The 13728-nt window shown below is 44.0% G+C and overlaps 1 protein-coding gene across 4 annotated transcripts in view; it reads right to left on the bottom strand.

Moving 5' to 3' along the window:
• Nucleotides 1-4540: 4540 nt before the first annotated feature.
• The window catches only part of LOC147029478 (natural resistance-associated macrophage protein 2-like), a 166682-nt gene continuing 157494 nt past the window's right edge, over nt 4541-13728 (bottom strand). For all 4 annotated transcript variants that reach the window (XM_085872536.1, XM_085872534.1, XM_085872538.1 and 1 more), the window contains exons 12-16: nt 8761-8880; nt 8492-8641; nt 6963-7036; nt 6687-6840; nt 4541-5453 (exon numbers count right to left, since the gene is read on the bottom strand). In XM_085872536.1, coding sequence (XP_085728662.1) covers nt 5340-5453; nt 6687-6840; nt 6963-7036; nt 8492-8641; nt 8761-8880 — 612 coding nt within the window. In that variant the 3' untranslated portion in view covers nt 4541-5339. The remainder of the gene's footprint in view (nt 5454-6686; nt 6841-6962; nt 7037-8491; nt 8642-8760; nt 8881-13728) is intronic.

Genomic DNA, 13728 nt, shown 5'->3' with positions numbered 1-13728 from the left:
TTTGTGTTTTTGGCCTTTTACTTTCCATTCTCTCTTTTAAATTTTTTGTTACTTCCCAATATCAAGCGTTACACTGTGCATTGTACAAAGCAGGGTTAAGCAATTGGTTCACTGTCAGTATGATTGAGAAACTACTTGATTTCAATTGAATGTTTGTTTATTTGGAACTAATCTGACAACGAACGTGTAGTTTATCAGTACTTTGGCAAAGTGTATGGAGTCTCGTCCACAGCAATTGCTTCAGTTTCTGCCTGTCTGGCAGTGAAATGGGATTCAAAATCATTCCAAACAGAAAACTTCTTGTTTTGGGGACGTCAAAGGATAAATGGGCACAAAGGTGGTGTATATTGTAAAAGACTCCAGGGGTCAACTTCCTCAAGTGGTAATTTGTGTATGTATTCAGACCGTCTTTTATCTTTGACGCTACATCAGTCCTCCGGTATCGTTCACCATTGTCTTTCTGCACACCAGAACCTGTGGTAGTCTAACAAGTGATGTCATCTGCAAACATATGGCATCTCCTCAAAAGGGATTTTGAGGAAGAACATGGATGCAATGGCGCAACAGTGTGGTGCAAAGGACCATGCTGTACTGCACATGATCTATGATATAGGAATCTCGTCGCTGGCACAGGGGAGGTGGGTTAGGGTTCTTGGTGGTGTGTTGTGATTACTGTTTAAATTCACTGCATTGTAATAATTGGGTATCCTTCATGGCCAGATGCCAGCTTCCCTGCTAAGAAGCTGTCTTTGGAAGCCAAGAAGACCTGGTCCAGAATCTTCTGTTTCCTGTTGAAATGGATTTGTATCTCGTTGAGCACATGAGCATGCATTTGCATGTTGGGTTCATGTGGCCTTGTCTGGACCACCAGGTTTGTTGTCATTTCCTCCCCTTTATTCATGCCCCTGCTTGCCCCATCTGTTCCCCCCTCCCCCACCCTATTGCCTCACTTTCCTCCTTTTCCGTCAAAGGGTGGTGGTGGGGTGGGAGACCGCTCACTTCATCCAAAACAAAATCGATGTACAATATCAAGAGATCCAAATTATATTTTGAAGGATTCTTCAAAAGACCCGATCAAGACTCTGGTATCTAAGATTTCTTCACATAGTGTCTTTCAGGCAGTGTGTTGGTTCATTGCAATATTAATGCTTTTACATTATACTTAGGAATTAATTGTTTGTTGTATACAAGACGTGTTATTTGAGGCAAGGTGTTTATTCCAAAAAATGGAAGAGTAAAAAAAAAAAAGGTGAAAAGTTACAATATTGTTCAACCAAGGTGTGTGGAAAGATTGCCAGAGTGTGTTCTATATGCAGCAATGTCCCAATCTAGTAATTACCAGTACTTTATAGAGTGAGGAGCTTTTACAAATGTTCGAGTGTATACAAGTCATCATCTCCATGCAAACATCTTCTCTCCCTGTCGTCGTATCCAGGTAAATCATTCTCCCTGTCATCTCCAGGCTGCTAAACTTGCGGATGGTCATGGCAGCGTTTTATTCACCAGAAAGCTTTGTAATCAGGTTAGGTATGGGAGCATGTGCCAGAACAGCGCATCGCTGCGTCCACTTTCCGCCGGTACTCCAGGGGCCTCCGTCTGGCCATCCCCCAGGCAGATGCCAGGCCCATCCCCATCTCCTTGAGATGATGGTCAACCTGCTGCAACCATGAGGAATGTGGTCAGCCCACTGGCCTCCTCCACTCATGAGACTCCCTCGCTGAGAGAATCTGGTGAGCAGGATCAGCGTCAGGAAAACGAGCCACATGTCCATACAGCCGCAACTGATGCTCACGGACTATGCAGGTAACAAATCTCAGAGTCTCTCTCAGTAAGCGCTCGTTGGACACAAAATCCGACCAGCGATAGCCAAGGATTCTCCGAAGAGACCTGGTACCAAAGGAATTAAGTCTCAGTCTCAGATCCTTGGTCAGAGTCCAAGTCTCGCATCCATAGAGCAAGACTGGAAGTACCAAGGACCTGAAGACTCGGACTTTCGTCCTCCCGCACAGGTACCGGCAGCGCCACACCCCATGATCCAGTGAATCCATGACTCCCCAGGCCTGACCCAGACGTCTATTGACCTCTGACTCGCAGCCAGCAGAGACATGAATATCACTGCCAAGGTAAGTGAATCTCTCCACGACCAACATCCTCACCACAAACAGACACAGACAGGACAGCAGCATCCAAGATGTCACCGAAAGCCTGGGCCTTCACTTCAGACTCCTCTGTCAAGAGCCTACCACTCTGCTCTAACTGCAGTGCTCCGAGGGATGGGCTTGGATGAACGCAATGCGCGAATTCCCCTGTAAGCGGGACGAGAATCACCTGTCCACAGGTGATGCTCTAACCCCTCAGATTCCTCACACATAGGCCTCCTTGTCCACCCTCAGTGCACGTGCAGTTTTACGCCTCAGCTCCCTGAACAGCTCAGCTCTGCCATTCAGCCTGGCCCTGTGACTGGTCAATGGTATCCAGTGTCCCTTGAGACAAAATTCTTCTTTGCCCTGCGTTGAGTTCCAAGACATCCACCGGCAACATCAAGGACGGTGGTCTTGAAGGCACTCCACAATTCTTCAGGACCCCTCAAAGCACCCAGACCCCCCAAGTATCCACTCAGCCTGTTCGCAAACTCCACAGCTACTCTCTCATCCCTGAGCTTGCCAACATCCAGCCTAGGCTGGGATGGTACCATTCTCCAGGATTTAAGGTGCAGCTTTAGAGTTGCTACAACAAGTCTGTGGTCAGTATTGAGGAACTGAGCACTCCGGTAGACCCTGCAGTTCTGGATCATCCTCCAACGACCATCAATGAGGACATGGTCAATCTCCTTTGCCACACCACCAGCGTTGGAATACCAAGTCCAGCGATGAGCTTGTGGGCGCTGAAACCATGAACCAGACACTCTAAGTCCATGACTTCTTGCAAAGTCAAGGAACTTAGTGCGATTCTGGTTCATAATTCCTGACCCATGGGGACCAACACATGTCTCATAACCATCCCGATCAGTTCCAGTCGATGCATTGAAATCCCCCAAGACGAGAAGTGTATCTCGTCTGGGGCACTGATCAACCAGACTCGAGTGTGGCGTAGAATGTGTCCTTCACGGTGAGATCACTCGCCTCAGTCGGAGCATAAACAGAGACCAGGGAAATGACACGTTGACCGGTGTTACCTCAATTATCATTGGGGTCAGCTTATTGGACACAGCTACAGCAACTCCTTGGGTATGGTAACCATCAGAGCGACCAGACCAATAGTAGGTGTAACCACCCACCATTATCTCGCCGCAATCTGGTCTCCGAACCTCAGAGAGAGCTGCAATCCCGATGTCCAAACACTTGAGCTCAGATGATAACAGAGACAGTTGATAATCCTCTGTTAGGGATAGGACATTCCAGGCACCCACCCAAAGGGACCGCCTCAGGTTAACCCAAGGAGACCGCCGTCTGGTGGAGGACACCTTAGCTCCACTCCGACACTCTCCCGCAATCTGACCCAGGGATGTTACCCCGTGGTTTCCCTCCTATCAAAGATTGGGGGTCCCAAAGGCTTTGCCCCAATCCCATCATCCGGTGAGCTGCCCTGCGAAGGGAAGCTGCACAGGAGGTACTCCCACGTAGTGGGTTTTCAGATTTTTTTGCGTTTTTGTGTTTTGCGGAATGAAGGGTTTTACGGTGGCCGGAGTGCAAATCCTGCCACCAACCTCCTAATAAAAAAGTAACCCAACTGCAGGAGGATGTCCGCAGACACAGTTGGGCACTAGATATGGATGGCCGTTAGCTCACAAGGAGCTCCTCCGCCCTTTGATGTTTACATTGAATCAAACTAAACAGTGTTGTTCATATTCTGCGTGCAGTTCAAAAACTCACATCAATCCCTTGCAAATTGCAGTGAAGTCGACCATTAATTGATCTTTTCAAGAGTTTGGTTATAAATGATCTGCAGCTTTGTTCCAATTCCATCCACCAGCAACCATCCTGGATCCTCTCAGTTTGTATCTTCCAGGTGCAAAAAGTTACATGGCACCCATGAAACACCCCACTCATCCCCCAACAATCCCTCCCCTTTCTCTAACCACTCATATGATGAGTTATGATGTGGGTCTGTCTATTCAAGAGCACATGACACCATGCCCCTCAAACATCTTCCCTCCCTCCCAAGCTCTCACCGGCACCACGGCCAAATTACAAATTCCTGCCCTAACTTCCTGAGTCAGAGTGGAGGGTGACCCGAACAGCATTGGAGCCTAGTAACTGCTTCAGCAGCACAGACACGTTCCATAGGGCATGGTAGATGATGAGGATGAAGAGAAGACTAATATCTTTTACCACCTTTTTTGCAACCTGTTGGTGACTGGTGAAACAGCAAATCATGTGTCCCAGCAAAAGTGACTCTCTTTCAGAGAAGAGAGCAAAAGTAGACAGAGACAAATAAGGGATGAAAACAGAGGTTTTCATGCGTTACTTCGACGAAGAATTGCAATAGTTTCCACTTCTTTATCTTTTAGTTTGGAACTGCAAAAACATCTGATACAATAGAATGTACAATTGCAATTTTAATAAAAATAATGATTATGTCTTCATGGCAACAGCATAATCAAGTACAAAGTTCTTCTTGTTTTTGTTCTGTCATGTCAAAAATGCTTGTAATTAAGTTATTAAAAGCAGGATGAAAAACTTCGCTTAAAGTTTAACTTAAACCGATTGTAGTGCAAGTTGTTTGGAAAGGTTACAAGTTTAAAAACAAGAATGTAATATTGAGGGGTCCAGTGTGCATGACAAGACATGTTAACATGGAACAAATGGCAAGAATTGGCATGAGGTCACAGCAATAACACTATCAGATGACCTTTGGTTGCTAAAGTGAGGATAAATCGAAATCAACAGATCGATCTCGCATCTCGGGGGAAATTGGAAATATTCTGCTAATCCGACATGACATGAAAACAAATGCAATGCAAATGTAGTGCTCTGGCAAAAGGAAATCTACTTTAGGGAAAACCGGCCTCAGGCCTACGCAATCAAGCGTGATGACATCCAGATCCGATTACGTCAGCCATCTCTCATATAATCTTCCTATAACAACCTCCATGGATATTACAGGCCTGCCTTCATAAATTCTTGTATTTTGCTACTACTGAATTAAGAAATCACAAAAAAAAAATGGTAAAAAGAACATTGATTAATCAGCTAAGAGGAAATCAATGATAATTTGGTGTTGCTGTTCAAATCTCACGTAAAATACTATCGAAAGCAACAAATGTGACCTTCCTACTTAATTCATTTGCACAACCCTCTGACGCATTTCTCATGCCTTCGAAAGTGCTTCGTTGGATGTTATTCATTGTGATCGGGGGACATTTCCGTGGACACAATGCTTTCGTCTTCATGGATTACCGTCCCAAAGCAGTTCAGCCACTGTACGCCCAACATGATGAGGCATTGCCACGTCTGCAGAAAGAACAGAGTTAGTTGATGTTCAGGCTGATGGAAGGAGTCACACGTTGGAGCAAACCACTTCCCCCACAAGGATGAAAGAGGATATTTAGTCTTTAAATCCAGCTCGACGGGGTGAGCTTATGCCATGAGGGACCCTGAACAATTGGCCGAAAGCAATCGACGGATTTACATGATCATGACCAGCGATTGAAATGTCCAAGTGTGAACTCGCAAGTGTCTATCCGACTAAGTTCAACTTCACTCGTCATTTCCTGAATTTTTAAACCAGATTTTGGTGTTCAAATGATAAAAATTGATGTAACGTTTCTTTTTTTGAGCAGACAACTCCGAAGTTGTCCAAATGAATCTGGCTGGTTGCGGTAGCTCAAAGAGGATGGAAGTTGTGCATCATCGTGACACACTCAAGTGACAAAATAAGCTTTGTTATAATACCACGGGACGCATACTCGATCGTCATGTGGATCCAAGGGTGGCCTTTGGGTGATGGGACAAATCGTTCGTGTATTGCCGGCTTATTAACGAGTCACTTTATATCTGCAAGCATAAACTAGTGAAGAACCTGGAAACTTGGAATATGATGCCTTTATGTTTGTAGACGAGAATTAAAACAGCCATTGGACCATACATGACACTTCCTACGAGTGATACCTTTAATGTGAAGAAAAAAGAACTGGGCCTGAGCTTGCAAATATACTCTAGGAAGACGTTTCATAATTATTTGGTTTATGGCTCGATGAGACGGCCTGAACCTTCTTTGTGATCAAACAAATCGAAAACAGAACAGAGGTCTGATTGCACATGATGTTTTTCATCGTCACTCCTTACAGAGAGTTGTTCCTGCAGAAGCAGATTCTTGCCAAGGGTTATCCTGGGAGGTTTCCCATTGACTTCCGTACTCCATCTTTATTAAATGCTAAGCGTCAAGCAAGGAAGCAGCACGTGCCATTTTAACAGTCTTTGGTATGACTTGGCTGGGGTTTGAACCACCAGACTCCCAGAGTGTACGCACCGTGTGCATATTCAGTTTCCCCATACCAAGGAACAGTACGTCATCCCTCACAAATACAAGGTGCATTATTTTACATACACCACAGCAAAAAGGTGAAGAATTTCTCTTCCACTGCTTGGGAATGTGCCTTGAAGGTTGGCAACCTTGAGCAACATGCATCAAGTGACACATCAAGTGGAATGCATCAAATCATAAGAAATGAGCAGTACACTTACCAGGTAGACAATGAAGATCATGTAAAGTATGATCAGCAAGATGGCAAGTACAAAGAGTGACAGCTGTTGCAGTTTATGCACGTACACCACCACAAAGTAGAGGTTTATGGCACAAACGAATACTATCACGAAGCCACCGCCAATCTTCCAGAATCTGTTGGACAGAATGTGAAAAGAGACTTTGGAAGTTTGCGATGTGCTCAATAAAGTTTGCACCATTGGTTTAAAAACAATAATAATAATAATAATAATTGCTCCTCGAGTGCTTTCACTTACAAGTTGTTGACAAAATCTTTCATGAGTGCCTTTTCACTTGTAAATGACAGAATTGGGATAAGAGCAAAGGGTAACTGCAAGACAGACAGACAGACGCACGCACACACACCCCAATTATACAGAGAGTCTCTAAAATAATGTAAGAATTGATTTGTTAAATAATTTTAAAATGCTGAAGTTATTTAGGCTATTCAGCAGATTGTACTTTTGCAGTTGCATGCCTAAAGCCTCCATAAACTAGCAAGGTCATGAAGTGCATAGCATTATTTATTTTGTCCACTCCCAATATCTGAGAACGTTTTATTGTGCACAGCTATAAACACAGCGATTTGTTTTATCATTACGAGGTGATGTCGATTACAAGTTTGTGAGAGACATATTACCATTTGTAGCACATTTAACCATTTTTTTTAATTTTTTTTTTTTTTAATACATGGTCTCGGCTTGTGGAAGAGCAAGGACACAGAACAGATTAGGACATAACATAAAGGGAACAGCAGGAGAAAGGGGGAACACCAACAGTAGGACAGAGGGAAAAGTAGACAGAGACAGACAAATAAGGGATGCAGGTGACAATGAGGGGTAGGAGAGAATGGAAACATAAGCAAAATTTTTGAAAAGTTGGGGGAGGGGAGGGGGTGTTTAACAGGAGTAAAAAAAAGAAAAAAAAAGATCATGGTTTTGGATGTGGGATGACTTGAGATGGTGGTGAACATGCGTCTTGAAGACCGAGAGGGAAGAATGATATTGAAGAGAATATGGAAGGTGGTTCCACAGGTGGGAAAAAACCAGAGGAATAAATGAGTGGAGGTGAGCAGTGATTCAGGACTTAGCAGTTTTACTCGGAGGGAGTTGCTGGTGGAGCGCGTGCATCCTGCAGATACCGGGGGGGGGCGGGGGCGGTGATGAACAAAGCATGGAGAGAGGGCAGAGGGTGCAAGCACAGAGATATCATTGTCCTATCACGAGAGATTCCAATGATCTTTCCCATGCCTTGGTTTCCATGGCCTCAAACTGAGCAAGACATGAGGGCAGGGGAGCCAGCTCAGACGGAATAGCAATACCACATCGAGCTACGGATGAAAGCCTTGAAGCTAGGTGCTCAGGTGTGCCAAGGAAGGACTTTGCATGACAGAGGATGCCCAGTCAGCATCTGGCTTTGAAAGCCAACTTTGAAATGTGGCTTGCCCAAGAGAAATGGCTGAGAGATGGTGAAGTGCTCCCAAGGGAACACTTCACCATTGCATGATACTTGCATTATAAAATAGACTTTATTAATTAATGGCCTATTTTTAATTCATCTCTTTTTATTCAATAAATGTTAATATCATGTTTACTAAGTTTTTATGCATTTCCCCCCACTTGACTTCAGTTTATCCACACGTGTAGATGCGAAGTTTGGCACTTTAAAGGGCCTCAAAATATTATTTTTGAAAATGATAAACGCAGACAGCAGAAATAACTCTGGGCACACCTAAGCATGCAATAAGCATGGCTCGTGTATGGATGGAATTTAAAAGGAAAAGCACCTGCATGCTCTGCAGAACATTGAGGAAATCGTTCATGCCCGTCAGGTGCTCCACATCTTGGAAAGTCGCCACGGCCAGCGTGGGGACAATGGCAATGGAGCGCGTCAGCACGGTTCGAGCAAAACGAGTCCACTTTATGTTGAGAAATCCCTGCATAGGTCAAAGGACAAGCAACGTGATAAACGTCCAAGAGCATCTCATCACATTTTTGTCAATGGCACACCGATGTGGTCAAGAACTCCCAATACTCGGTAGCTCTATTCGCTTACCTCCATGACAAACTGCCCGGCATAAGTTCCCGTCATGGTGGAACTCTGCCCGGCAGCCAGAATGCCCACCGCCCAGATGTACAATGCTGCGCTGCCAAAGTAACAACCCAAAGCAATGCCCTGCAATTCATACGGCACAAACATGAGATCTTTTTTTGATATTACAGCTTCCAGTCTCTTTTTGTTAAACTTAACTAATCTACTACTTTGACCAATCCTGGTCACATCATCCTTATTGAAAACAAAATGTTACAAATCAATTTATCGGAGAATCTTTTCCGGGAAATAAACAAACTAACAAGAATGCATCTGTGCTGTTTGCTTGCTGAATTATAAAAGCAGCCATATTGTAAATCCTCTTGGTGCACCATCTCTCAGGTTAGAAAACAAACTCGATATATTTGCCTTTGGGTGATACTTCTTCTCATGTCTGCTTGTCTGCTGTCAGGCCAAACTCAGATGACATTGATCCTCAGCTTCCTGTCCTCTCGATCAAGCATTGCTGTGTGCAATTCCTCCAGGCCCATATTATTCAACATGTTAGTGTCGTTGAGAGCCGATCCACCCCACTTCAGCCTTCCTTGTTTCAGTGTCCAGAGTATAATATTGTACTGGAAACCGGTTCCTTTTTGCGGCGTTAACAGTGCCCGTCAGTCCTGAGATGTATTCTTCCAATTTTAACCAACAGCCTTGGAAGAGAACTTGCAGGGCTCTTTATACGTTATACGATCAGACCAATGGACTTTGAAAGCTGAACAAAAGTCGAGCAAGGGATCCATGAAGTCCCTTCTCATGGGTCATGATAGGGTCCATGCTTCACTTCCACACAGCAGGATGGCCTCAACTGTTTCCATGAATAGTCATTCCTTGACATGCCAAGAGAGTGTCCACTTCCATATTATTGAAAGTTTTTTGCAAGCTCTCCATGCAGCAACTTTCCTTTATTTGATATCCTGACCAGTTGTTAAACAAGGGACCAAGATACTTGGTGGGGGGGGGGGGGAATAGGACCACCTGTTCTGAAGCTCACCTCGATCAAGTCACTCAAATCCGCTCCCCTGCAGACCCCTTAGAACCTGATTTTTTTTTTTTAATGCTGTCAACAAACTTTGGCATTTCACAGGTGATGAAGGTTGTGGTCAAGTTTCATCGAAATTGTGTGTGTAGCTTCAGAGAAGAGAGCAAATACCGATGCTGAGCGGGGGGGATCAAAAAAAAACAAACTGGAGACTCCCTTACTGAGCTCAGATTTTGATGCCGCAGATATACTTTTGTTATGCCAGATACAAAGATGCGTTTGGTTCAAGCAATAATGACTGAAGTGCTTACGGACTAACTCACTCACCTACGGACACGGCTCCATCGCATAAGCTCACCTGATTAAAGTCCAAGTGAACTAATAATTGACCATCTCAAGTTTCATTATATCGTTTAATATGACAGAGACCTCTCTCTCGACTGGTTGAATGCAATCATTTTAGTTACCTCCACCACCGAAGGTCTGTCTGTCTATGAGCAGGATATTTCAAAAAAGTTGTCGACGGATTGGGACAAAATTCGGTGGACAGGTTTGATGCGTGACATCACCGAATCGCTTCGATTTTGGTTAAGATCCGGATCCGAGAATCTTAAAACTTTTACAAGTGATTGGGCCACAAACGATACATAGCACAATACCAAATGGTTATGGATAGATCTGGATGAAACTTAGTGGGCATGATGGGTGTGACGAGGACGAATGGATTTCGATTCTGATAAAGATCCGGACACGAGAATTTATTTAATTATGCAAGTGATTCTTCATCATTGAGATAGGGCCAAATACTTTATATAACATGGTATTTCAAAACGTTGTGGATGGATTATGACAACACTTGGTGGATCAGTTGGGGCGGACAACCCAAATGAAAAGAAAGACCCAATTCGATTTTGGTTCAAGTCCGGATTCAGATCCGACCCATCAGCGTGATACAAAACCTAAAAATGTTCAGCCTGGTGGAGGTATGTGTTTTATTGAGTGCTGTTCTAGTTGCTATTAAAATGGATTGTTCAGGGACATACTGCTGTCCTCAGTGCCCCCATTCCTTGCACAGAGCTTTGCGAGTGCGTTCCTGATTCGACTGCAGAGGAAGATCAATTCTGCGCAATTAAATAACTGAATCCGTTATCCTTGCTTTTGTGATGGTGTTGATAAAATAAAAGTCAAACTACACGCAGCACAAAACATCCAGGTAAGTCATTGAACAAATTTGTTTCACTCAAATCAAGTTTCTCCAGTTTTCCATCTCCATGAATTGTTTGACATTCCACATGTTCCACACGATGCTGGTCATTAGAACATTACCTGTGTATACAGTCATAAGAGTGACATTAAATGACCGTTCATACTAATGGGTAACTTAAAGCTTATTGTCCACTTGCACAATGGTCATGCGACATGAGGTGTAATGTAAAATGTGATTAAATATATGAAAAAGTAATGTCTTTGAGGAGCTTCTGTTGTAATGTCTACAATTTGCCTGAGATGACACCAGAAAAAAAAAACATCTTTTTTTTTTATGAAACACGTCAACAATAATTTTATGAAATTTTCATGAAGTTCATGAATGTGACAGAGCAGCATAGACGATCACAAGGAATTTTGTTTCAACGCTTGTTCTTGACAATCCCATTTTTTACAAATTTCAAGTCGTAATGAACAGTTCATTGTAAAATTGTTTTTGTAACTATCAAAACCGATTCAGCCATGATGAAGAAATGAAGAAAGTCTCTCTCTATTATGGCCAATTTGTTAAGGAGCCAAATCTCCTTCCCCTGTCCTCTCTCATCCATTTCATCACTCCACCTCCTCTAATCTTCAACTGCCTTCTGCCCCTTCTGTTATTACTCCCAAATGTGCATCATCCCATCACCACCGAGCCTTTTCTCCTCCTCATCTGGCCCTCTCCCCGAGCTCTTCTGTAATCCTACACACAGTCAACATCTCTCCCTACCTACCCCTCACTCCTCCTCCTTCTCCCTCGTCCTACCCTCCCTCCCCTGCACCCAAAGCCTCCTCCCCTCCATGTTCCGGGGCCTTCGCTCAAACCTGACATCTTTCCATACAGGTTGCCACTGACAAACCAGACAATCTGCTCAACAGCAACTTTCCTCCTTCAAGACGTGTCTGACTCCCAAGTATCTCTCCCTGGTTACTCCCTCCTCCGGTATGACAGATCTGAGCCTCGTCCTGGCGGCAGAGTTGCTCTCTTCATCAAAGACTCTATTCCTCACTCTCCATGCACTGCTCTCACTCCCCCACACCCCCAGGAATACCTCTGGCTATGGCTTCCCATCCACTCCCACCTCATGTTCAGATGTGTGTTGTACCGTCCACCAAACAGTGATGACCCCATTTACACATCACTCGCCAAAAACATGGACAAACTTCTATCCTCTCATCCCAACTTACTCTTCCTCATAATGTGGTGACTTCAATTGTCATCATGCCAGTTGGCTGGGTGTGGGTACCTCCCTCACCTGCCATGGCTCTTCAGCAAAAGATTTATGTTCCTCATCCCTCTGTCAACTTCCCGACCAGGATCTCATCCAACGGTACTCCATCTCTTCTGGATCCGATTTTGACCAATTTCCCAGAAAACGTTTGCTGTTCTTCCTTTGCTCCAATCGGTTTATTTGACCACGTGCTTGTCAAAGTAAACATCTCTCTGGCGATTATGAGAGAAGCACCTCAGCGTCCTTGAGTCTGGCATTTCACTCAGGCTGACTGGCAAGGACTTCAAGGAGCCGTCAAACTTCCAGACTGGACTGGTCTCCCATCTCCACTTCCTCCGCCATCAACTCATCCTGGGAATTCTTTCAAAGAAACTTGCTCTCTTTCATGCACAGATTTACCCCCTCTCGTCTTCAGTTGGCCTCCCCTTCCTCCTGCCCACGGTACACTGAAGCTTGTGGCGAGGCAGTCGTCCTGAAACAACTTGCCTTTGCCTTCAGTTGGATTAGCTTTCCATGAGGCGATCTCAATTCCTTCCATTAAGCTCGGAACAAGTGTGTATCTACCCTCAGGAGAGCCAGAAAACATCATCTTTCTAATCTCAAGTCTGAACTCCCAAACCTCTCTCCATCCTAAAAATCCTGGTGGCGTTTAATCAAATCTTTCTGGTGTATGTTTCCCCTCCATCCCCTCCCTTACCTTAAACGGCCGCACTGCTGATATCGCAATGAAAAGTCTGAATGCCCCATGTTCCCCACCCCATCCCTCTCCCTTCCACAGATCTCCTCATGTCACTGTTCCCCACTGTTTTGTGCTTCCCTCTCCATCTAGTCTCCTGCTCCCCTTGTTATATATTCTGTGTTAGCTTTTATGCGAGCCTCGACATTGCATATTAAAAAAAAGAAAATAAAGTGTGATCACAGCCAAAGAGGAATTTTGTAAGACCAAACCATAGTATGTGAAATGCATTTATTTTGAAATGTGGAGGTGAATTTTTATAATTTTTTAAGACTATGATGAACTGTGGTTGCACTCGTATGCAATGAATGCTCGGCTCAGTATAGACTGGATGCTTGGCTTTCCCAGGAAAGGTCATGGCAGATCGTCCCCCCCACCCTCCCCCCTCCCCCTACCCCTCCCCCTCCTATCCTCCACATTTCCCTTTATTTCAGGCCACATTTAAAACTTTTATCAATGACCATCTCATGTCATAATAATACCTGAATGCATGTCTATATATATATATATATATATATATATATATATATATATATATATATATATATATATATATATATATATATATATATATATATATATATATATGTCTATGTCTCTCTGTCTCAATTTCTAATTTAATGGCACTGGTAGAGTCATTTACACTCATCGGTAGCATAGCTTTGAATAAATTACTTAGAATCACTACAAAAGTGACAAAGCCAAAATCAAAGCTATGAACAAAATAATCCAGGCAG

Source organism: Eptatretus burgeri, chromosome 3, assembly GCF_056783735.1.
Source record: "Eptatretus burgeri isolate ZD-2024b chromosome 3, Ebu_testis_v1, whole genome shotgun sequence".
NCBI classification, from domain to species: Eukaryota; Metazoa; Chordata; class Myxini; order Myxiniformes; family Myxinidae; genus Eptatretus; species Eptatretus burgeri.
The sequence above is the reverse complement of the archived record's forward strand: the minus strand, read 5'-3'. Positions and strand labels throughout refer to the sequence as shown.